General features: G+C 42.6%; 1 protein-coding gene across 9 annotated transcripts in view; it reads left to right on the forward strand.

Annotated features, from left to right (window-relative positions):
• The window catches only part of camta1a (calmodulin binding transcription activator 1a), a 280,413-nt gene that overhangs the window by 103,788 nt on the left and 151,692 nt on the right, over positions 1-24,933 (forward strand). For all 9 annotated transcript variants that reach the window (XM_084917184.1, XM_084917178.1, XM_084917180.1 and 6 more), the window contains one exon: positions 19,109-19,176. In XM_084917184.1, the coding sequence (XP_084773310.1) occupies positions 19,109-19,176 (68 nt within the window). The remainder of the gene's footprint in view (positions 1-19,108; positions 19,177-24,933) is intronic.

A 24,933-nucleotide genomic window follows, 5' to 3' on the forward strand; every position in this document is an offset into this window, starting at 1 on the left:
GGCTGTGCCCAAGGTGGGGGAAAAACCAGAGTAAAGAAGAATATCAAACTGAATCCTACCAAATGACTTCTTCCCTTATGTTCTTCTTATCAAGCATGGTGTACAAAAGTAATCATAAAGTCAAAAGATGTGGGCCACGATACAGTGTATTCATTACTTTCTGTCAAGTAAATGATGGAAATAACAAACGCTTCTTTAAACTATAAGTGCAGCATTTAATCATGGCTCTCGACAAAACAACAGGCTTAAACAAACACAAAGGAATTCATCAATAAATCTTCCTCGACCAGAATTGATACCACAATCTGTGCGAGATAGTAAACAGTGGAAGGCCCGAAGCTCTATTTGGTTTTCAGCATTATTAGAGGTGGGAGGAAATTAAAGACTGCAGATCAATATCAATATTTGTTTTATATTACTCAGGTGTCCTTTGATTGCCTGCATGAGTGAGCGACTTGGAGTCTGATTTTGGTGTCTCTATCCGATAACTACTACGGTCTATTAGGCGGATCACTTCTACTTAAAATGAAGAGGTTCTCGTACTTGTCCAAGTGCTTTTCAGTAATCACTTCTGTTAGAGGGCAGCTTATTATCATCAGATCTCAATGTGGGAAAAGGGTTATTGTAAAAAAAAATCTTCAGTGTTAATTGTAATTGCAAGTCAGTTTAAGATGCCATAATAGTCTAGTGTCCTACACAAGCATATGCATATATCTACCTAAATATATGGAGAGAGAATTATCCAAACAAAAGTGTTGCACTTTAATTGAGGAAAACCTCCTTGACCTCACTTCCAAACTCCTTAATAGATAGAGTCATTTTTCTTGTGGCAAGGAAGGGATGTGGGGGTCGGTTAACTATCCCCCTAAGATGGACCTTTGGTAAGAGAGAGAGAAGCAGTAAGTCAATGGGAAACTGAGATGATTAAGAGGCTTTCACTGTTAACAGAAGAGCAAGGATTGGTTTCTATTGCACCCTCCTCTTTTCATGGCCTGGTCTAGTGGACAGGCTGGTGCTACACACTGAACAGAGCCAAGACTTGCCTATTAATAGACTATTGAGTGCTATTGATCCTTGGCTCGTGTGACACACAAGATACAATGAGCCATAGATCCCAGTAAAGAGCCGTGCCTTTCTTTTCACTTTACCACAATTGCATATGATTATAGGAGTCTGAAGATCAGTCAGAGAGGCCTATCTCTCTGTAACGACGACCAGAAGTGTGATGGTACCCTTGCTAAAAGCCGACTGCAATTTGGAAACTTTTGTCACAAATACAAAAGCTCTTGAACAAAATGGCTACAATCGAGACCCGGCTTTGCCTAGAGTGAATGCTGCCTCTCCATAATTTAATGGATATTTTGTGTGTGCGTGTGTTTTGGGGTTGGTTTTTTTTTTGTATAAACCACTCAAACATGGGATATGTTTCACAAAGTGAAGATGTTTTCTCTTTGCATTCAAGGTGAGAACAACTCCAAAAAGCTGCTATACAATTACGGATAAATTAGAGGGATAATGATGAGGGGGAATGGTGGTTATATCAATAACCCCTCTAATGGTCAATTCCAGAATGCTGTCTGCTGTGTGCTAGATTTAGTGTAATGGATAAGGTGCCTGTTTAGCAGAGGCTTACTTGTCGCCAAACGAGGGAACAAACCTCAAATAGCCAAATTAAAAACTGAATAATAGATGAGCGATGCCAGGATGAGAGAGAGAAGAGGAGACAGCTGTAATTTCTACTCCTGGAAAAAAGAGAAGCCTTGGCATGCAATTGTTGATAATTTATAAGGGCACCAAAGAGAAAAAGAGACAACAGGAGATATACAAAGTGATGTAAGAATCACCTTTACTGAAAGGCACTTAACAGTTGTTATAACACGTGGAAACACTGGAAAATCTTCCAAACATTGTAAATACTGTTTTGATTAACATTGATTGCCACTTTGTGTGAAAGATGGCCTCTTTTTGTGGGTTTTATCGTTTTTTGCAGGAGCAGCAGTCTTGAATTGATGCAAACTTTTATTCTTTGTTGAAAAAACAAGGAGCGATATTGTTTTGGCAAAGATTTGTGCCAAATTGTTGAGTGAATGATTAACAAAAATGTGCAAATTGTTTGCTGTTCACAGGGTATCATTTTCAATCTGCATATGAAAGGCAAGAGCCTTTGAGTGCAAGAACTGTTCAATACTCTCATTCGCTTCCCAGAACACTGTGCCTGAGTGAAATTTTGACCTCTGTTCAAAGGCACTCCCAGTACCTGTGGAGTGGGCTGAAAATGCAAGAGGGATGCCACAAATTGTACCAACTATGAGTAATGCATATAAAAAATTGTTTCCAGTATAAGAAAATGTTGCACCTAGTACAAGTAGTATACAGTAGCATTAAAAAAGAAGGGACTGTGCACTGCTACATAGTTGACAAAGACTTTTAATATCAGGAACTGGATTTATGTAACTCATGTTCCAGGTGTGTTTCACCTTGCTGGTTTTCCAATAGTCACGATTTTTTCTGTGCACCTGCGAGGAGGAAGAAAGCAGGATTTCCCTGCTTGCCGACTGGTGATGCAAGCTGATATGAGTGGGGGCTTTGTGATCACAGAATAGCCTCTGTGGGGAAGAGGTGAAACTATTACTGCACCAGTGAGTGCAGGTCATTTGCCACAGCCACCTGGCCCTCTGATCACTCCTTGGAAAGGGCTATTCATAGTTTTCTGTGACATGTGACTGCTCGGAGACCCTGGAGGGCAAAACACTGTTCCAATAGGCCGGCTGGCCAACACTGGACACTCCAAAGAACAGACACAGGCCTGTCAATTTTCCATCTGTTTGAGGCTGGGAATACTTAGATCATCTTTCAAGAAAAGAAAAGAAAAGCTGGAAGTTCTGGGCAGTTGTGATCCACATACAGCCATACGTATAATATTCCAATCACTAAAAATAGCATTCCTGCTACAGATCCCCTTAAGGCACCTACAGGACTGTAAGATTTTAGCAATCATAAGTTTATTGCAACCCACACTGGATCTAATAAACTTGTCTACAACATCAAGTTTGATATACATTGCACAATGACAAAACCTTATAAATCACTGGCTAGAACACATGGCTTCAATTCCACCGCTATGTGTTTCAGTGCTGGGTCCCACTGGAGCGGTCATAATAACAGCTGAAGGATGCGTTCAAACAAACAAGACGTCTGCTGCCACAACTAGATTTTCTCCTTTGTTGAAATCTCAAATATTTATTTTGCATACTTTATCTCCATCTTTGCATTTGTCTGTGGGTTTTGATCACTGTGTCATTTCATGCATTTGTCAATAGACTTAGGACAGTCCAATAGTCATATACTGAAATTGTGATTCCAATATTATTTGGTCTTTATATATTAATCATTGTTTATATTCTATGGCCAAAAATCACGCAATATATACATGTAGGAAAGATGAAGTCGAAATTGTTGTTTTTTTTATTAACAAGGCCATTAAATTTGCCACAAAACTTTTGCTGCTCACTGTTATGTAACAATTTGCAGTGATATTTTCCTTTAAAATGAAGCCAGTGTAGTAGTCCTAAAAAAACCCGAAATTTGTTAAGTGGCAACTTAAGCCTGGATCCAAAGGAGTCATTCCCTGTAGACTCCCATGTTAAAATGACTAGTTTTACATCAGAAATAATGAAGTTCATAGCCTAATACAATAGTCCTAAGATTCAGGGCTTCAGAACAAACCAATGGGGGTTGTCAAGGTGACTACATCAGTCTTTTCTGTACAGTGTATGGTGGAAATGTGTGAAATGCTCTGGAGAAGGAACAGTCAGTACAGTTTTGCGCTGCATTTGTCTTGCAGGGTTTACAGATATGTGTTTTTATTCACTTTAGCTGTGAACAATACAAGTAAAAATAACCACTGCCACAACTTGAAATAACTTGTGAGCACTGGAAAAAGCTGACTAGCCGTTCATCTAAGGATGCGATGTGATGAAAACAATAAATACAAGATGGACTAGTCACGTCCCCTGATTCTCAGATATTCAGAAGTAAAATTAAACGTTAAAATAATTTTAAAAAACCTTTGTACACTACGTTTTTGAATCTGGATCCTCTTTCCAATAACAGGGGTAATATTGAAAAAATGCTCGAACTGGGACAATAGAAGTATGCAACCATGTCGGTGATTATCCTCAAAACTCTGAATATTTTCCAAGTCAAATCATTGTCATATATTCAGACTTTTTTTAAAAGTAGGAGGTCATGTTTTACAACAGGAATTTCAGGTTTCTATCCCAGACCTAGACCTTCTGTTTGAGAGCCCTGCCTTCATGTAACTTCCCCTCTCAAGTTAGAGGAAGTATTTCAGATTCTATGTGCTGATGGTAGAAAGCTGGCTACCGCTACAAAGGAGTATAAAATCAGAAATACCTTCAACTGATGATTGGATTCGTGAGTTTTGACACTGCACAGTGAAGCACCATGTTTTTTTTAAGGGAAACGTCAAACTTGCACTTGCCTGTACAAATATTCCATAACTCTTTCCCAAGTTGCACGTTGTAAACCACAGAACAAAGAAAGGAGTGTGTAATATATGATTCAAGGATGGTAATGTTGTTTTCAGTCCCATGTAAAATTTATTTGAATTGGTTCATATAGTACATCGATCCATGTTCTTGTTTTTATACTTTTATGTTCTGTACATGTTTACATCATGTCATGTTTAAATGGGACGCTATCTCATCAAAGTTTCAGTGCTGTTCGAAGAGCTTGAGAGGAAAGGTTTGTAATGGAGAGGCACTGAGATGGGATCTCAGCAGCATGTTGGTGAAGAAGGCCTGCTGGCTTGCCAGCTCATACACACAGATGGACGGTGTGTCAAGGGAATCTCACACACACTGATCAGAGGCTCCCCTCCCGTCCCGCAATGGGAGGAAATGGGACTGAACGAGAGGAGGAAGAGCGAGAAAAGGAGTTAATCACCGCACTAATGCTGCACTTCATCATCGTTTCCTGAGCCCGCCTGCTCACCCTCACTGCCAGCGCTTGACTGTCTACACAGCGCCCCCTGGTTTTACTTTTAACTATGGCAGTGTTTAATCCCACAGTTTGCTCATCACTTAGAGTGAGTGGAGCTCAAGTAGGATAGCATGTTTATGGAAGAGACACCCAAAGCACCAAATGAAAGTTGTTGATCCTTGAAGGTGATTCAAGTGGACGCCGATAGGGAGAGGATTTGGACAGACCTTGGCTGTTGTGCATCTGATATTTATGCAGGGCAGAATACTTTTCGTGCTTTTCCATGCATGCATTTGACACTGGTCCTTTGAGAAAGAATATTTATTTTTGAAAAGGCCCACATGTGGTGTGCTGACCCTGTGCTATGCACCAGCCTGCGTGACAAGTATGTGTGCACAAGTACAGACATATATTTTTAGAAGTGTACTTGTCTTAGTGTGTGTTTAAGTGCATGTAATATGCATGCTGTGCCCAGAGATGAATCTGAGGCCGACAGTGAAGGTGAGTAAGTTTAAGCAGGCTGCTCCTTTGGGTTTTTGTTCCATTGACAGTTACAAACAGGATCTTAGGAAGTGCTGCTGCGCATGCCCGACTACAGGGTTGGCCACTAAAACATACGGCCAAGTGCAACGTGCATAACTCATAGTCTTGCTGCCACATCCATCCCACTGCCCCAGCAGGCACTCTCAGACTATATCAACCACCACAGCCTCTTAAACCCATTTAAGTCTGCTGGATAAAACACTGTAAGTCGCCATTCATGCCCAAGGTAATGCACAAATCCTGTCTTTGACTACTTACATATACCTCAGTTGAGATCTTTGCGAAACTCGTGTGCTGTATAACGCTACCAATCTGCCTTTTATTTTGCTTTAAAAGCCAAAATGTTTGCTGTTATTTTCACAGTTTGTGATAAAATAGCCTCCAAAGAAAAACAACTGTCATAAACCTCTATTACTTTCAGTTATTCCAAAACAAAGTTTTGTCTTATGTTTACTTGGCTTTTTGGCACATCAGCTTACCTGACTGGTTCTAATCTACTACATTGCATATGTGCAGAAGGGTAACAGTCTGCTTTTCTAAATTTTAAAGCTAACATGCCATACAAGTGACAGTACAAAGGAACAGAGACTGTCTTTTAAGATGTGTCCATACAGTAGGCGTTAGCACGGCTGCAGCGTGGTATGTTGTGACGGTGTTGTGCGTGTGTGTGTGTGTATGTGTGTGACTGTGAGTGATAGAGTGACAGCCACATGACAGGACTGAGCTGTGATCACAGCTCTGTTGAGGAGACACCGTTGGCAGTGCTTGGCTGGATGCCTGTCAGTTTGTCTATCTGTCTGCTTTCTGGTCATACCGTAGGTACACATACACAATGACACACTTTAACACACCTGGATTTGGGCTTAATGGGCTCCTGTCTTTCATACCCCCATTTCCACACAAACACAGTCAACAGACTCGTGGTGAAGATGCCACGGTGCAATGATTTCAGCTTTGGTTCCACATCACCTCCTGCTGATGGTGGTAATTAATTGATGAATGAGGTCAGATCGGAGATATCCAGGCACATCTCTATTCGGTTACAACCCCATCTCATCCCTGAGCTCACCTCTCTGCCACCCCCAAGTTGTTTTCTTAATGCGCAGTGCACCACATTCCCTCTGTGCTCATCTGCATAAGACCTTGGGATGAATGTTAACGATGTTTAATTAGACAAGACGTGGGATGGATGAGTGGATGGAGGCAGTGAGGCCAGGGTGGTGCTGCCCCCCGTTGGGGGGAGAGAACACATAAAACTCGCATAGAAACCGGTAAGCATGTACACGCACATGCACTTGATGAACAATAAATGACCATTAAAAGGCCAAAAGCTACAGCTGAACATGACCTTACATGCGATTGGTGCATTCTAAGTTGTGCTACGAGCTCCCCATTCCATATTTCACTAACATCAAGGACATGGACCCCTCGTTGTTTAATGCAATATAAATGAAGCATTTCTAAATGCACTATATTTGGAGGATATTATGTTGTGCGTAGTAACTGCCATTTATAGTAAATCTAATTAACCAAACTTTTATTTCTCACAGGGTTTCTGTTTGGAGTCAACTCTTTTCCTTTAAAATGAATTAGCCCAACATTCAGTATTTCTGGAAATTTCTTCCTGAATTCCCTGACTCTGTTTAGAGACTTTCTAAAGTAATGTATAATTACTTAAACAGAGGGTTAATTGATAGAGTAGTGATACCATACAAAATGTTATTAGCTTTACCTTTTTGGGACTAATTAAACTCCAGCTTATTAAAATTTCTGGTCCACAATTGCTTGACTGAACATTGGGATCAATGCTAGGTGAGAGCACTGCGATCCATGCCTGAGGCCAGGAGGCTGGCTTCTCATGCTTATCTTAGACACTGAGAAAACGTTCCTGTCCCAGCTCACTCTGTATAAACATTTCCACTACACTGATCTGTGAAAGAACATCAGGAAGCAGCTTACTGTAGGGTAATCCAGTAAATGATCGGCGTGTCATTTCGACTGTACAGCCATTGCTGAGATAAGGGGATGCAGATGTTTTCTCGCTAGCTGTTCCCCGATGAGGTGTCATTATCCAAGCTTGGTCTCAGACCTGCTGTTTTCAGCCCATCTCCTCAACTGGGTGACTGACTGTGGACTGGATGCAAAGGCACACTCACATGTGCACTTTGTGTCTATTGCTCTCTGCTGTCTCCTCCAGGCTTGTGCTTATCTTGTGGTCACGGCCAGACAGAGACACCTGCAAATGCTGTGGATTAGCATGCTGCCTGGGGTAAAGCATTTAATGTGTGCCCCAAGGATCTTGGGCTGAAGGCAGGCTGACTTGTGAGGCTGACGCAAACTCAACGGAGGCATCTTAGGGTCTAGGCTAGGATCGATGTCTTCTCAAAGCTGCGACATAAAGCATTCGATGAAATGGCCATTTGAGAGACATGAGTAAACACGCTTTGATTACAACAGAGAAAAGGGGAAATTGTGTTTGTTCTCTTAAAAGTCGTGCTTAAACAACAACAAGACTGCTTGTTCTCCTTTGTGTTGGAGATGCCATGTTAAATCTCCACTCTTAATTAATTTGGAGAGTGCAGAGAGGGAGCGTTTGTCACCCCTGCTCTTGCCTGTTAGTGCTATTTGTCTCTGGGTGACCTTTGATTTCACACTGCATTGGTTTTCTCCTGTTATGGACAAGATGCGGTTTTTGCTGACAACAGAGGAAACCTTATCTTTTAAATAAGTAATTCCTCAACTGCTCAGTGAGTCCACCAGCAGCAAAATATTGGGATTGCGGAAAAGGCGAACACAGAAGCTCACTGGGGAAAAGATCTCCTCTCTGTGTATGCTGTATATATACCTTTGCCTTACTCATTAAAAATTCCACAACAACAAAGTGTTTGCAAAAGGCTTTCTACACAATAGTATATAGGTTTCTGTGTGAGAGTGTATGAACAGCCTTTGGCTTGGCATCTGCTCTGTATGCGAGAGGGGCAGGTTTATCGTTGTATTGTTGAGGGGTTTAGGCAGTGACACAATAGCCCCAGCCAGGCCTTCTTGGCACCAGCTGTGGCCCAAAGCTTTAGGCTTTTGGGAAGAGAACATTGATTGGGGTGATGGTTGGAGTGACTGAGAGGTGGGACGGATGAGGGAATTGCAAGGGGATGGATGTGTTGGCACTTGGCTCTGTGGGTTCTGGCTGGGTGCTGGAGCAGTCTCCAGTAACATTGATGCATGGCCATGAATTATATTATGCCTTGGCAGCTGCTTACTCCCAGATTCATCTCAGCAGTCATTGGGTTATTTATTTATTTGTTTCCACAATTTGTCAAAGAATTCCCATGCAAGAGAAAAAAACTACCTAACAAGATTTAAAAACGAGGCAGATTTAGAGTATTTAATGAATAGGTACTTTTTCAGATACACACATTATGACAGTAATGTAAGTTTAGGCGTGGTACCTAAATTCTGACAGAATACCTAGTTTCTAACTTGATGCCATAGATTTTTTAAAAAGTGCAGCGACGTACATGACAGTTTTCTCAGAACCTCTCATGAACATCTGCTTGGACACCTGCCTGGATAACACCTCATTCAGTAGCTGCCTGCATACTGTTTGAGATAGAAGTGATGCTTTCGGCCCTTTGTGTGACTCTGACATGGCTGTTCGGACACCTTTGTTCTGTGAGGAGAGGCCCATTCACAGTGTGCCCAGGGAACAAATTGAATCTGGTTGACAATTAATAGCCAAGCGGCATGTTTAATTAAGAGCATGTAGCCAGCGAGAGACATGAGGGAGATAAACAGAGGAGAGCTGCACAGAGCCAGACTGGGCTCACAAAGGAGCAGGCCATTGGAGCGGCTGGTTGATCGATTCCCTACCGTCTGCGAAGCCAGCCTTCACAAAGAGCATTCTGTGCCTCCCTTCTCAACGGACTGAACTTTTAGAGGGGAGAGATGTGAGACTGATAATGCACACGAGGCAGATGGGAGTATGCAGATAGAGGCGAAAAAGTTGAGGAAAAGTTTGCTTGGTGAAAACATCTACAAGTGAAAATCTATGCAACTGCACAGACCCACTTCAGCATTTGATAGCTTTACTTTGGGTAAAATCACCTTGAACATGATTATTACTGGTGTTGAGTAGTCGCTGGCTGTGTCTCATGTGGATGGATAGTGTTACATACATGTCTGGCGCTGGAGTCTGCTGTTAGGAGACAAAACATTCATGCCAGCAAGCTGGTTTGACTTCAGGCATCTGTGACCTTCACAGTCCTACATTCCCGTTATTGTAACGTGAACACAAAGCGGCAGAGAGCCAGGAGAGAGAGAGTGGGGGAGAGAGAGGGGGAGAACACTTGACAGCTTGTCTGATAGGCCAAACAATACCGGCTATGGCCAGGCGATGCTTTGGACAGATAGCTACACACACACACGCGCACTCACACCCACTTCAATTAAAGGGAGCCCTCCTCTAGAACTAACAATCACATCATTGTCAGTGAGATGTCAGGAGCTGAGAGGAGATAAAATGATAGCAGTTCACGTGAGGATTTGACTGGTGCTATATGTGCACTTGCCTTTGCATTCGGTGTTCTTATACGTGTTTTTTTCGCCTGGATGTGTGCGCGCTGAGAGGCGAACAGAGAGATGACAAGAACAGAAAAGGAAGTTGCAGGAATGTAACTGCTTCGTGAAAGAATTAAATGTGTGTATGTGTTTGCGTGCTGTGCTGACGGTGTACACCAAGTAGCAAAAGAAGATAAAGGCATGGGTCTGACAGACAAAGGGTGATCCTTCCATACTGATTATTAGTTGGGTGGGGGGAGTTTCTTCTGGCTAATTGGCCTGAGCTGGAGATCTGACCGTTCGCCTTGGTAAAATTTCAAAACTGTCTTGTCTTCGTGTCTTTTCTCATTGTCTCAAAAGCAGAACATGTCACTTTCTGGGCTCAGTCTTGTAGTCTTTTTCTTTTCAAAGCATTCACAGCAGTCAGATTAAACACATCACATTTTGCCTTGTTACAACATCTTTTGCTTCATTCTCTCCTCCATCTCTTTCTCCTTCTTGTCCTTCACCTCTTCTCTTCCTGCTTGTAACACGGTGAGCAAGCTTGACTTTATTGTCACATGTTGTCCCCGTATCAGAACTTTCTGCATTCAGTCCATTTCACTATGTAGTTGAACAAAGATTTTTACTTTTAACAAAGCCAACATCTTCTCAGCACAGCAAACGACTACTTTAAACAAATGTGCACCACACGCTCAAAGGCAAACATGGAAGATGCTGCCAAAGGAAAACTGCAGTTCTGGAGGAAGGCCTGTAGGTGGTTCTGGGAGGCATCAAGGATTGAAAGTTAAAATTGGTTTCATGCAAGGGTGCACCAGTCATTTGGCAGCACTGAATAGTGGAATTCAGAGGATAATGTGGGCATTAATTGATTTTGGAGCTGAAATAAATAGGCTCTCAGGATCACATGAGACAGAATTCTGCTCATTTGTGCCTTTGAGGAAGACGTGAGAATCTCTCAGCCGCTTTCTGCTCGTCTTTCTGGTCCTACAGTTACCCTAAAATGAAAGCTGACATCATTTGATTGATATGAAGTAAATGGCGACCTTCTACATTCCTCTCTCACTTCTTTTATGCATGATTCCATTGCTTCTTGACTTTTGTAGGGAGGGGAAATAATTTATGATATTTAAGGATATAATGCTCAGATTCTTACAATGTTTCCACCGGGAGAACTCACACCTCAATTATATTTAGATGACATTTAATGCCCTCTCGGTGGATTTTCACTAGAATATCTTTCTCTCCCAAAGCATAGAAATGCAACAAATGTAACATTTATGTCTGCTCGCGATCAAATCGTGAAATTATATTAGAAATCACACAGACCTGCTGGCTGTTGGCTCATACGGCACTTCCAATATCTGCTGTCTACCAAAGCTGGAGCATCTGTCAAATGGGGGGGAACAAGAATAAGAAAGAGAGAAGACACAGAGAGAACCCTCTTGTCTAGTAAGTTTGACTGCTCCTGCAGTTTTTTTTTTTTTTTTTTACTTTTGTTGGCAAGAAGTTGGGTTTTGAGGAGGAGGATAAAAGTTCGCCAACAGAATGGGGTAACAGCCTGGAGTCTCTGCAGTGGGGCTGGGGTAAGGTCAGCATCACGGAGACTACGCCACTCTCCGTTCTCCTTGGTTGGGCTGTCAGCGGGAGGGAACAGACATCCTGCTGCATAGCTGATGAAGAGGACATGCAGCGCGGACGCCAGAGGTCAGACAGCCATGGGGTGTCAGGAAGTGAACCTGGCCACTTCCCGCCGCGCCCTGAAGCGAACCACCACAATGCATCTGCGTTTTTGCCCTGTTTACCAAGGTAGCGCTCCACATTTCCACCAAGCCTCAAACATATCTTAGAGTCTTGCCAGAAGTTAGAGCCTGCAGGGAAAGAGGGGGAGCAATAGATAAAAGAAGAAAGAGGTATAATAGAATTATTACACAAGACACATCTCTCAAGGGTACAGCAGTAGGTGGTCCCATATGGGCTTTACATCAGCAGGCACACACATCCATAGCAACAGCCACTGGGTCACAACGCACAGAAATTGTGGCTGGCAAAGATGGATGTATTTCATCTCAGTCAACTTTATGTCCAGTTCACTTTTTGTCAGACACCACATGCTGCAAATCCATTCCCATGCCAGCTATTTTTTTTTTTTTACTCTTCTAGGTTTGTCTTGTGCTTAGCTGTACACCAGTGTCTCTGCTTTCCTCCTTCATTTGTCTTTTGTGGTGATGTAGCCTCCTGTGGGAGGCGGTGGCTGACCATTGTAGTCCTTCAAGGCCAAATAATTACATCCTCTCAATGAACATCCAAGACAGCAGCTCTAGCACCAAAGCCAAAACAATCCTGCCTTCTGCCAGCTCCTTCTTGGTCCTGGTCTTCTTCTTTCTGTCACACTTTCCCTTCATCTTATAGCTGCTCGGATGCACAGTATTGAGAATAGCTGCTTGACTGTGGAATGAATATAATCATAATTGTTTGGGTGGATATAAAGATCATTTATCACAATCACTCGTCAACTTTAAAATCATAATATATTCTGTTAAATTAAAAGTTTTTTATGGGTTCATTCCCTTCAGCTCTAATAACAGTCAGCTGCAGAGGTAAACAATGAGAGGCCCAGGTGGCAACTGACTTGCGGGCATCAGGAGACCTGGAGTGAAGCCACAGAGGGAGACTTATAGGGCTGAGCCTCCTCTGGTTCGACTGGCAATACCTTGTTACGACTTTTATTTCCTTCTTATTGATCTTGAACAGCTTGTCTAATAGATGCAGGTTAAATAAAGGTTCTCTACCTACCTTGGTTGGAGGTGCATTAAACGATTAAAATTGGGACTTTTAGGGATAGCACGTGACTAAAATGTAGTAATATTAAAGCATCCTTATTTTTTGTCTTGTCAAAGTCTGTCATAGTTTCTCAAATAACATAGTGAACTGAGCTAGTTAGTATATTTATATTTAGGTAGTATAGCTTTTTTCTTTGCTTTCTTTGAATTCTGGTTAAGTGTTGCTGGTTCTGTGTTTACTGTAATTGCTTTTTGCAAAATTACTCCTTAATTCTGAAAACTTTTGTGGTACCGATCAGCCTTGATTGCAAACACCTGTTCAGTCTTTGCGATATACAGATACTGACTGACATATTAAAGGAAAAAGGGAAACATTAAGCCACCTCATCACCTTACATACACACACACACATTTCCCCTGAGGAAAGACTCGTCTTTCTCCGCTGTTGTCACTTATGCTCAGTCTTGTTCTTGTGCATAACTACAATATAGTGTACAAAAGTGATATAGTAAACAAAAAAGAGAGTGCTGGCAGAGCAGCTGCTGTAGGTAACATTGATTGTGGGAGCAGGGAGGCGTTGAGGAGTGAGTCTCCCCAGGAGAATGCCTCCTATTTCAGAACAGTCTTATGACCAGCATGCCGAGCAGAAATGTGAAGAGAGGCATTGACCAACTACTGGAAAACATCTAAGCTATCCAGGATCAATGTCAAATTGATTCCAGAACTATGTATAATGTAGGCCAGTGGACAGCTTGTCTCGCTCTTTCCACCTCCTGTATGGCTGCGTTTCAGGAGCTGAGATGGTACATAGCAAGCTAGATGGACAAACAGAACAAAATCGCCTGAGGTGTGTTTTAAACACATTGTAAGCCCTTTTGTGGTAAAGGTGTTCATGTGTGCTAAGCAGCTATTCCTCACAGAAATGTGTTGTGCCATGGTCATGCACCTTTTGCCTTAAATCAGTCCGTTACATCTGTTGCTAAAGTTTCAGGATAGTTTGAGGTTGTGGGTACAGCCACTGCAGAACAACTAATTTGCTCGTCACAGTGGATTAACAGAGTGGACACAGTGTGACTTCCACCCTTCCCTTTCAGAAGGGAAGCCCCATGCAGGTTCTAATGAGCAGTATGCTGGAGAGGGGATTTTTTAAACCTAACACAGTACTCATAGGACAGCCTCACCCCTCTTCAACAGATGCCAAGTGCAGCTGTCAACAGCGTCATACCCTATTGTTGTTTTTGCTTTCTGAACTCTCTCATCTCGCTCTCTCGTACTGACCATTTGTCTTGATAGCAGATCAACTGCATCCTATTATGAGACATGCTCAGAAAATCTTAAAGGCAGCTGGAGGTTAAAGTTGGCTCAGATGGATTCACTCTACCTTACCACTTTTCCTCTCTTAAAAGAGAAATGTGGCTGCATGAGATTACATGGATACAGTGTGTAATACGTTATTGCCAGTGCATTAAGAATTCATGAATTATAAATAAAAAGAAAAAAAAACTCAAAATGATTCAGCTAAGGTACGTTTGCTTGCAGAATTGAACCAAATCACACTTTTTTAATCACCGATATACCTTTAATGCATTTAAACTTCAAACTTTTTACTCTGTCCTTTTTAGTCAGTTTCTACTATCTAAATTTTCAGTAACTCTACTATCCGCTTTCTCTTTTCTGTTATCTAGTGCTCATCTCTGTCTGTCTGTAACTAATTGCATTTTTTTTTTTTTTAATTTATTTTAATTTTTTGGGGTCTAAACTTGTGATAGCTGGTACTTTGGCAAACTCCTTCCACCCTCCCCAAACACCAGCCAGTGCATTTGTGCCTAGTCCTGGACAGGTTGGTTTCCTGGGCTGCCCTGGAGGAAATATCAGATGACCTGGCACTCCACAGTAAAACCCAGGTCATCAGGGAGGGCTCCTCTAACCATATCCCTCCCATGGCCCCCCCTTTCATTCACTTCCTGCTTTCAAGTGTAGGGCAAGGTCAAAGCTTTGAGGATGCATTCCCCAGACTTCACCATGAGGCAGGCTGGAGGCGCTGTGCTCTGCTCTCTAACCAGACATTGCTCCGTCTATTCTTTCACATCCTCTTGCTCTCACATATTCATTTCATTGGCTCGGGCTTTTACTGCAATCAATACTGTTGCTAAAGTTAGTTTTTCTAATACAGCTATTCATTAAGTGCATTTTCATTAGTGTCAGTAGAGAACCAATGTAACTGGAATAATGGATAAACATATGCTGTAATTGTTGAATCCTATTTTTGGGGTGATGAAGTCTGGTTTTAAATAACAGAGCTCACCCAAAAGAAAAATAAGTCATTACTCTGTTTTTACATAATGCCTAGTAAATTGTGGGTTTTAAAAACTAAGACTCAATTCTCAGACAATGATGTAACTAAGGGTATTTTAATGCAGGAGTTGCACAGAATAAAATGCACTTAGAGTTTTGTCCTCCCAGCTTTGTATTGTTCCCAGCCCTCAATTTTTCTCTCGCCACAAATGCTCTGTGGATGCGGAAACAAGAGCGAAGCATTATGAATGGTGTTTAGAGACAGGTGTCTGATCTGTCCTGAGATAATGCCAAAAGACTCCTATCTCCCCTTCTAATGGAACAGCGACAGTTGTTTCAAGTAATCAGGCCTGTCATCCAAATGTTGAAATGCTGGTCCTCTCAACACCTCTCTTTTCTTTCCATAAATCAAAGTTGGTGGCAATGCAGGAAATCAGAGGATACAGCAAACAATCTGGCAACAAGTTCTTCCAGAATAGGAAATCCTCTCTGAATATCTCCATCAAACACAGGGGTCATCTTTGTCTGACTTTTGTGGAAATAAGAAAGGGCAAGGGTGAAATCCATCTAATCAGCTCTACAAACAGTTCCCATAAGATTATCACTGCGTCTAATTTTAACATCATATTCAAATAAGGGATGAGCCAAATAGTGAATACTTTTTTCTGAGAGTTTACTGCTCCCGCTCCCCTTTCTTGGTCCAAAGAAGTGAAATGGGATGAATATGTTAGTGTCATCTCCAATTTCAAATAGGTAGACATTTCAAAAGATGATTCTCTCTGGAGAAAATGTTATACCTCTAGAGTGAAAAATATCATTTGAAAAGCAAGAAGGTAAAAGCCAGTCATCTCAAAATGAAAATTTTCTCATGGTGGCTTTCCTTTTCACCTCAACGGTAATGGGAAAGAAAAAAAAGGACAGGGGGTGAGGTAGGAGAGGGTGGGTGGATGCTATAAGAAGAGAGAAATAAAGGGGAGACACACTGATGAGTACAGGAGTGACACCGCTTGAGGAGCATGTTAATAACGTGTCAGGCACAGACAGGTAACCAGTAATCAGGCCTTGTGACTGTAACAGGGTAGACAGAAACACACACACGCACGCACGCACGCACGCACGCACACACACGCACACATAAACACCCTCTTCTCCATCTCCATCAGCCCTGAAACTGTTAGACTGCTCGGTCATGTTCTGGGGCAGCCCCCTCTGCTAACAGTGTGTCGCAGCTTTTACAGAGACAAAAGAAACAAATGAGATGGCTGGGTTACAACAAACAGCTCCGGGTTGTTCTTTCCCCTTGAAAATGAAAGACCCTCTTTTTTGCAAGTACAGTGTCAATTAGAGGTGGTTTTGCTCCTGCTCACTCTCCAGTTCTCAGCTTTTGCTGATTGGCATTTATTCAGATCAGGCTCAGAAAAAAAGGTTGCCTTAATTCAGGATATGGCGAATACAGGAGTACAGTACGGTATATTTTAACAACACCAGGAGGTAAACGACAGCAAAGATCATGTCAGTAGGGAGGGTGAGGCATAAACCTCATGCAAGTACAAACAACCTTGCACGAGGTGGATTCTGACCTAAGCGGGAGAGTGTGGATGGAGCTGTGTGTACAGAGAGCCTCCTCTGAATATTTCCCTAGTGAGAGAGCGTAGGCCAGAGGCAGTAAGGTCAGCAGATAGAGTCCAGAGCCAATTGACAGCTGCTGGTTTGACTTTGATACACCATCAGTGCTCAGCACAGCGCTTGCCCATTTCCCCCTCCACCCCTCTTGCACTAACCCGCAAGTGTGTTTGCTCAACCTGAACGCATGCTAGCCTCTCATTATGCCGCCCATGCAAACTTTGTCTCCTTGCAGCTGTTTAATGGCTGCACGTCTGTTTTTGTTTGTTTCCTCACCATAAGATTATTGCACCTTTATGGGTGGTCGGGGGGTTGGAATAATCCCTGGCATCTGTTCAGAGAGGGAGGGGTGAGAAAGAGCCAGAGGAAGGGCCATGCTTCTTTCTTTCTTTCTTTCTTGTTTGTTTAAATTTTTCTAAATATGGGACCATGTGGCCCTCTATTTCATCCTCTGCGACTGAGACTGGAGCTGTGGCTGGATTTTAAAGGCAAGAATGATGGAAAGGGCTTCATGCTAACGGGCACAAAGGTTACTGAAGGAGCTTCTTGTTGCCGTTTATAACTCCCAGAATGAACACAAAATAACATCACAGGCACGTTAGTCCAATTTAATGGATGCAGAACAGTAATGCCTTTTGATACCTGGTTAGTTTGTGTTTTTTCTTTGAATATTGTAATTGTTGTTGTTGGCTCAGCATACATTATCTATATGATTTGGTGTCTATATAACAAGATTATTTGCTCATTAAATCAACAAGGTTGTTACTGTCTGCTCTTATACTTTCAGTGCTGTTTTATTTTTCTGTTGCATAGCAAAAGTTGCCTGAGCTCCTTTAGAAAAGCCTCATCTCCTTTCTGTTATTTTATTAATTCAAGATGCCATCTTGTCATGGCTTCTGTGCCTCCGGTCATTATGGCAGGAGAACAAGAACTTAATCAACAGGGCATTATCTCCCAGTGTGCACCTGGAGGCAACAGTGCCAGTCATGCTACCATCCCTTTTTTGTTGGTAACCCTGACAGCCTGGAAACCCCTCACACCACACACCCTGCAGCATCCCCATGGGCTATTGCCAGTGTCTGTGCCAGGTCACACTTGTGACACGGCCTTGAAGGCCCAGTTGGTGCCTTCTTGCAGTGGTGCATATTTTAGAATTTTTATGAATTTGAAGAGAAAATGAAGAAATGGTCCTGGTTTATGTGCTTGCTTTATCCTGCCACACACTGGATGTGTCATATTTTTCCAGTTTGCACTTTTGAAACAGCTGCTGCTTTTGTTGACATTATTGCCCCGTGTGGGCAGGTGAAGTAACAGCATGAAGTCCCAAAGGAAGCTATTTTCAAACCCTATCCTCACAAACCAAAGAAGACAATATCTTAGAAACACATTTACTCTTAAAGGTTTGTTGACACTCCAACATGAGGTGAGACACGCATCCTTATAAACTGAAAAGACAGTGTTTTTGTGGAAGATGGCAGCAGCTCTGTCCTTGTGTCTAGCTCTCTCTAGTCTGACAAATGTTCTTGCTGAAGAGTGAATTACTGGCTGTCGCTGGTAATCATTAGGTTGTCTACCAGCATCCAAAGTGCTTTTTATTTCTGCCCATTAGTTTGGTGAGAAAATGGCCGGGTATGGTCCAGTGTGTTCTCCCTTACACTCAGACTGATGCAGTAGGCAGGGCAAGCATGGGAAACATGAAAGTGTTTGAAGTATCTCTATTTATGCCAGTGGCAGTTTGGGCTTTTTTTTTAAAAAGCATGGTGTCTATAGCATCTCTGTACACAACTGACTCCAAAGGATCTACTGCCTTTTCTGAAGAAGCAATACACACACATGTCAATATTGTGAGACTGGCGTGTAATTATCATTCAAAGGTTAAAGAGTGGATTGATCCATAGAGAAGTGTCAAGGGCAGATCAAAGGGATTTGGGGGAGGATCGGACCAAAAATGTTAAAAGCTGCTCACTCTCAAACACAGAGACGTCAATCTTTCAGAAAGCACCTTGATGTCCTCTGAGGAGAACCTGATCAAAGCTTTTGTAACAAAGATAGTCTCAGAAGATGATCTGACCTCAGTTGCATTCCACTTCTGTCTTTCATTTTACTTTTAGCAGTCTGCATTTACCTGGCTGAACTCCCCAGCACTGCCCCGGTTTCCGTCTTTCCTGTGTTTGCACTGCTGGTTAAACTGTCTGAATATCAATGAAGCAGTCTCACCGATGTATAACAAACACAAGAGAACAGTGATTAAAGATGACATATCTAAGCCTCACTCACTTCCTTCTCCTCTCGTCTCTTTTTCACAGGAGATCGCAGCTTACTTGATAACATTTGAAAAGCATGAAGAATGGCTAACGACATCCCCTAAAACAAGGTAAGACAATTACACTCACTGCCCTCTTTAAAACATAGGGTTTTTAAGATTTATAGTCCTGCAAGTATTACACTCAGTGAGTCAAAATTTACATTTTTGTTTTTTCCTTTTTTTTTCTTTCCAAGGCAATTTCCCTTATGCGCGGCTCAAAATTACCTTCAAGTTTACTGTAGGATGTTTAATATTACAGGGTGCTGATGGCTGTTCAGAAAAGTTTACAGTTTGCAGATAAATTATAGAATATTAATAATGACTAATAACTGCCTTTTAGCACTCCAATTAACACAACATGCACTGCTGCAGCATCTGCTGTGAATGTTATGTTAATGTGCCTCTATCTGTCTGCACATTCGCCACTCCACTGTCTAGGTCAGATGTTACACCCCCATGTTGAACAAAATGCCAAGAGCTAGTGCTATATTTGAAATAGAATAGTTTTTCCAGCATGGGACCTAATTTATTTTATGAATATATGCAGATACATATAGTGCCAATTTGCATGTCCTCCTCAGTTTTTCAGCAAATTTCAGCAAAAGCAGTTTAATGTCAGAGAATGCGTCTGTGGCAGCACTGGCTGTGATGCCATTATTTAACATACATGGTATAATGACTATTAATGAATGCAGCTGTGATAGCAACCTTTTACATTTAACAGCATTAGATACATTTCAGTTTGAGTGTACTTGGATAATCTTTTTCATATTATACAGCTTTAGAGTTGGCATCTTTGGCCTCTGTTGGACTATCAAACAGAAGTGTCGCACTGTAAGACCACAAAATCTTTTCTTAGCTCCAGCATATACAGCCTATTTAAACATGATCCCTTTTGCTTAAGTTTACATGTTCATGCATTTAGAATAAGCTAATCAATGTTAAACCTTTCTTTATCTTTTTTTTTTTCTTTGAGTTTGAATTGCTGTGTTGGCATTATTAGCAAACCTCATCCGTGCGTAAGTGGACTCTGAGCTTACTGATACAGAACCGATTGCTCGCATCCCCTCCTCTCTTCCACTGCCTCGGAGGGACATTGATAATAGTCCTGCATTAAAACACTACCAATTAAAATATGTTCTCCGGTGTAATTCTAGGCCAAAAGAGCATCAGGCACACCCTTTTTTTTTTAAATCAAGAATCCTTCCTTCTTCCCAAGCCACTCCTGTCTAATTTACCAAAATGAATCCAAAATCACACTTTTTTCTTTCGTGTGACCTGTGTAGTTGGCTCCTCTTCGGTGTATACGCATTCTTTTATCTTGCTCTAGTACCTTAAGTGACCTTAAGGAATAAAAAAGGGATCGTAATCAAAAAAAGGCCACGTTTTGGGGTCCTGGAGAGCTACAAATGTCACAGTACTGGCATCATCGTGCACAAGACAGGCTAAAAATGACTCTTGTGTGAGATGTGAGAGACTTGTGATCCAGTGACTTTCTATACAAATGGTCCTCAGGATAGTGATGGCCACAGTCTGTCACCACTTGCTGTATGTGATGCAGTGGTCTTAGTGTGCTCAGGGATTTCAGCCCCATGTCATCTCGCAGCACAGGTGCTGATATGTCAGATATGTCATCAGGGAGCAGCTCCTAGTGTACATCTACAGATCACCTGACAACACAATAACACATCTCATGTTTTAGAGTACCTGTCTTTTCAGCACAAGATGTGTGTGTTTACTCTGTATGTGTGTTTGCCAACAGGAGAGTCAGCGAGAAAGCTTGTGAAGTGTTTGTATTTTTCCAGATGTCAGTGGAAGAGTAGGGTGTAGTGATGGATGTCGGGGCCAGGAAAGGTTGGCGAGAGTCAAAGGATGAGGCGTATATGTGTGATTGATGGTAGCTGATTGATGGCTAGGCTCTACATGAAAATTTTCTGTTCAAGGTCACGGGTGAAAGGTCATGCTTGGAACACCTGTGCTTAAGTGATGCCTTATCATTTGTCATCACAAATCTCCAGGTGTGTTTCGGCGGGTGTATATGCATCTGATTGTGGGTGCACTGTGTGCATGCCTGTGTGTGGGTTGACCCCTGTGGGGAATAGGCTAAGTAGGCTAATTCTCCCCCAGCCAGGGCTTTTTCTCCAGGTTAGTGGGGCATAATGGGAGGCAAAGATGAGCAGCAGGGTCATACACAGAGAAGCACAGCGCTACATGGCTGCACCGCATGCATGCAACAACTCTGACACATGCAGGTCATAAAGATGGGAGTGGGCCACAGTCAGAGCTCAAGGAGCTGACACCAGCTGTTTGACCAAGGTGTCACGCGATGCTGTACATGCCTTGAATAGAGATGGCATCCTGTCAACACAAGGAAGATAAAACGAAGTAGACCTGTTTCATACATGCATAGACGTATCTCTGGGTTCATGCTGATGCGCATACAGTAACAGTACAGCCAGTGTTATCTTTTGCTTGGGTCTGTTTCTGTTTGTTTATCGTTTCAAAATCTGAAGCATGCCAGGGGAGAATGGTGGAATGCTGAGTGATTGATGTGCTTAGCTCTAGTAATACACATTCCCTTTCAGATAGGAAGTGCAACAGTGCTTAAAATCAATACCAGTGTTCTCCCACTGACTGCTTGAACAGCACTACAGCTAATTCAGGCCGCACCTGTCAGAGCTGGGGAAATCTTTCCCTACTCGGGCCTTACACTTTAATTTACACCCACAGCCTCGCTGGCTTCCATTTCCATTAAAGGGAGAGCCTGGCATTATGGCTTTAATGAAGGCCACGGCCAGGCTGTGATTTAAGATGGCCGTTACCCCGCACCTTCACTCCACAGGAGGGAACACACTTAAAGGGACAATTAGGATTTTCCTCTACTGCATCCTTCCGGAGAGCCATACTCATTCTTTCCTTTTGGCTTTTTAAAGATGTGACCATACTGCTTCAGTTGATGGGATCTGAAGGTGCCTGTGGGAGAAAGGTAGAAACAGAAGGAAGGGAAAAGAATTGCGGTTCCAAATCTAGACAATAACATTTGATGTGACCTCATCATGGGCATAACATTGCGCTCCTGTTGAGAACAGGCATTCATTATCCATCATAAATGACACAAATATCTCCTTAAGGGGCTGTTTAGAGGTGTTTGAATGCTGACAGATGGAGTAACTATTGACTAGATGGTGTCACAGATTGGTCAGCCCAAAGAGCTAATGGACACCTGTGTGTAGTACAGAGAGAGCTCGTTATCGTGAGCGTCCCCTGAACATCACATGGTTTCATGTTGAAGCAGTTGCACATTAGTGCTTCTTGTCTTCACTGTTTGTTTTATTGACCCGGTTAAAAGCAATCCGTTGCAAAACACAGCACAGAGACCGCTTTTACACCTGCTAGTCTACTGTATGCAGCGATACAGTAGACTAGCTGTAGCTGTTAGAAAGTTGAAGTGGTGGGTTGTGTCAGCTATTTGCTTTGACTTTTGCACTAGTTTGGAGCGCATACATTTACACATGTGCTTACATGACCACAGAACACACTCCTTCTCTCTTACTCACGCACACACACATACACGAACGCACACACACGCACCCACACATTGTATATTGAAACTATCAAACAATAAGCACCAGTCCTTGGAGGGCCCTGCATTGACACTGAACCTAGCCGCCCCCACGTCCCAGCGCAATAGCCCTCTCTCCTCCCACATCCACAGCAACAGAAACAGCAGCAGCAGCACTCCAAAATGAAACCAAGTCCCTTTAGACAGCTTCCAAAGACAATGCTTTTATTAAAACCTACAGTAGTGGCGCCACCCCAGAGGCGCGGGTACACCAACAACAGAGTAGAGCAGAACTGAGAGGCAGCCTGAGATCTGCTAATGACTGTTTGTTTGCGATTGTGTATGGTGTTTGCTATTGTGTAGGGTGCCTATGAATGTGAATTTCTGTCTGTGACAGTGGGAAAGACATAGATAGAGGGGATTGTGTTTAATGCTTATGCGTGAATTTACTCATGTGTATGCACATGATATGTGCATACACGTAAAGTTGAGAGTTCATGACTGTGCAATTATGCAGGTGTTTATGAGTATATTGAGCTACCATGTGCACATAATTACAGCTGAAACTGTGTGTGTTTTGAATAAAAACCACGCTAGTCCTGTATACCATGTGTGTGTCAATTTCGGAAGAGACTTGGTATCTGGGTGAGTCTGTCATTGTGAATAAAACCTCCATAGCCCTATGTGTAAGCTGTGTTTCTGTCATCAAGTTTGGCAAATGGTGTGAGGAAGTGCTGGACCTTCAGTGACTGTGTGCGTGTGTATAAGTGTTGGGGGGAGATGTGTAGGATGTGCCTGAGAAGGGCGTCTGATAGTGTTTGGTCCTAATGCTTTGTGGCACTCGTTGGCTGGCAGAGTTTCAGAGGAGAGTGGAAAAGGACAGGAGCAGCAGGAGCAAGAGAGAGAGAAAGAGAAAGGAAGAGGGTGAGGAGACAGCTCAAAGAGAGATACATAAAGAAACAAAGGCATAGAAGATGAGGGGGTATTTCATTAGCTAACACTGAAATTAAGACTCTAAGACTGCGATATCGTCCTAAATCAAGCTGGGGCTATTAAAAAAACAGCCCGCATGACATGTAACTGGAGAAAATGTTTAGTGAGCCACTGTAGTGGGATCACCCTCTTCTTTTTATCTGCATTTTCCACTTCTCTCATGTTATTTCCATCCCAAATCATCATGGGAAAAACCGAGCTGTTTGCATAGTGACACTTGGTTGTCCCATTGTGTCGGGACAACACAATGGGTCATTGTACCCCACTGCTTCCACCCAGTCAACAGCACTGACAAGGACAGGCCTTGCAGACTGGGTGAAATAAGGCCCACCTGGGAAAGCTGGGAGGACAGGAGTCAGGTGAACCCTGATAGCATAACGTAAGAGTGAATGAAAGTGAGAAAATGAAAAATGGTCATTGAAGGAAGAGTGAATATGATTGAGCGAGAGCAGTTTAGAAAATGGAAACATGTCGATAAGAGAAGCGAACAGACGAGATGGAGATGGGAGGAATAGTGATGGATGTGGTGAGGAGAAAGAGGGGGGGGGGGGCATACGCAAACACACGAAAGAGCAGGAGAAAGATGGAATGGAGGGGGATTAAGCTGACATTGGACGAGAGAGAGAGAAAAAAGAAAAATAGAGTGGGTAAACAGCAGATAGAGATGGAGGGAGGTGAGCAATGGAATCAACTGACAGATAGAGAAAAGTCCTGTGGTTTTGGGGCATGGGAGGGAGAATGCAAACGGTCAATAGATTACAGCTAGTGTTGTGCCAAGTGCCAGGGTCTCAGACTCCAAGCCAACTTAATAGCGCCTCTTGTTGTCTGTCCTTTAAAGTAATGCCCAAGCCAAACCCAGGGAAGCAGCCTGAGCCCGAGGCTAGTGGAAATGGACAGGGGACTAGATATATGTTAGTTTGCATCCCAGCTGCTGTTTATTACCCTGGCCAGCTTGCTCACTAGAGACCATTCAAAAGAACATAGAACATCATCTAGTTTTATTGCCTTTATTCCCCCTACATGCAACAGGGCTGCTGCTGCTGAAGGCCAGGAAGGGCATGATCTGTCTTTGAAATTAATCCTTTTTATTATGTGCCACTTTTTGTATGGTAATAGACATTAAAGATTAATACATTAAAGTTTAGGACTGTGGTAGAGGGCTCCAAGTTAGTCTATACAAGTTGAGGATTATTGTGTAGTACAGCTAGACAAAAGCAGTATGAAAAATAAGCATGCCTAGCCTTGCTTGTTATGCCAATATGAGAAAGAGG

This window comes from Perissodus microlepis, chromosome 20 (assembly GCF_051167445.1).
Source record: "Perissodus microlepis isolate ML-2025 ecotype Zambia chromosome 20, ASM5116744v1, whole genome shotgun sequence".
Classification (NCBI taxonomy): Eukaryota; Metazoa; Chordata; class Actinopteri; order Cichliformes; family Cichlidae; genus Perissodus; species Perissodus microlepis.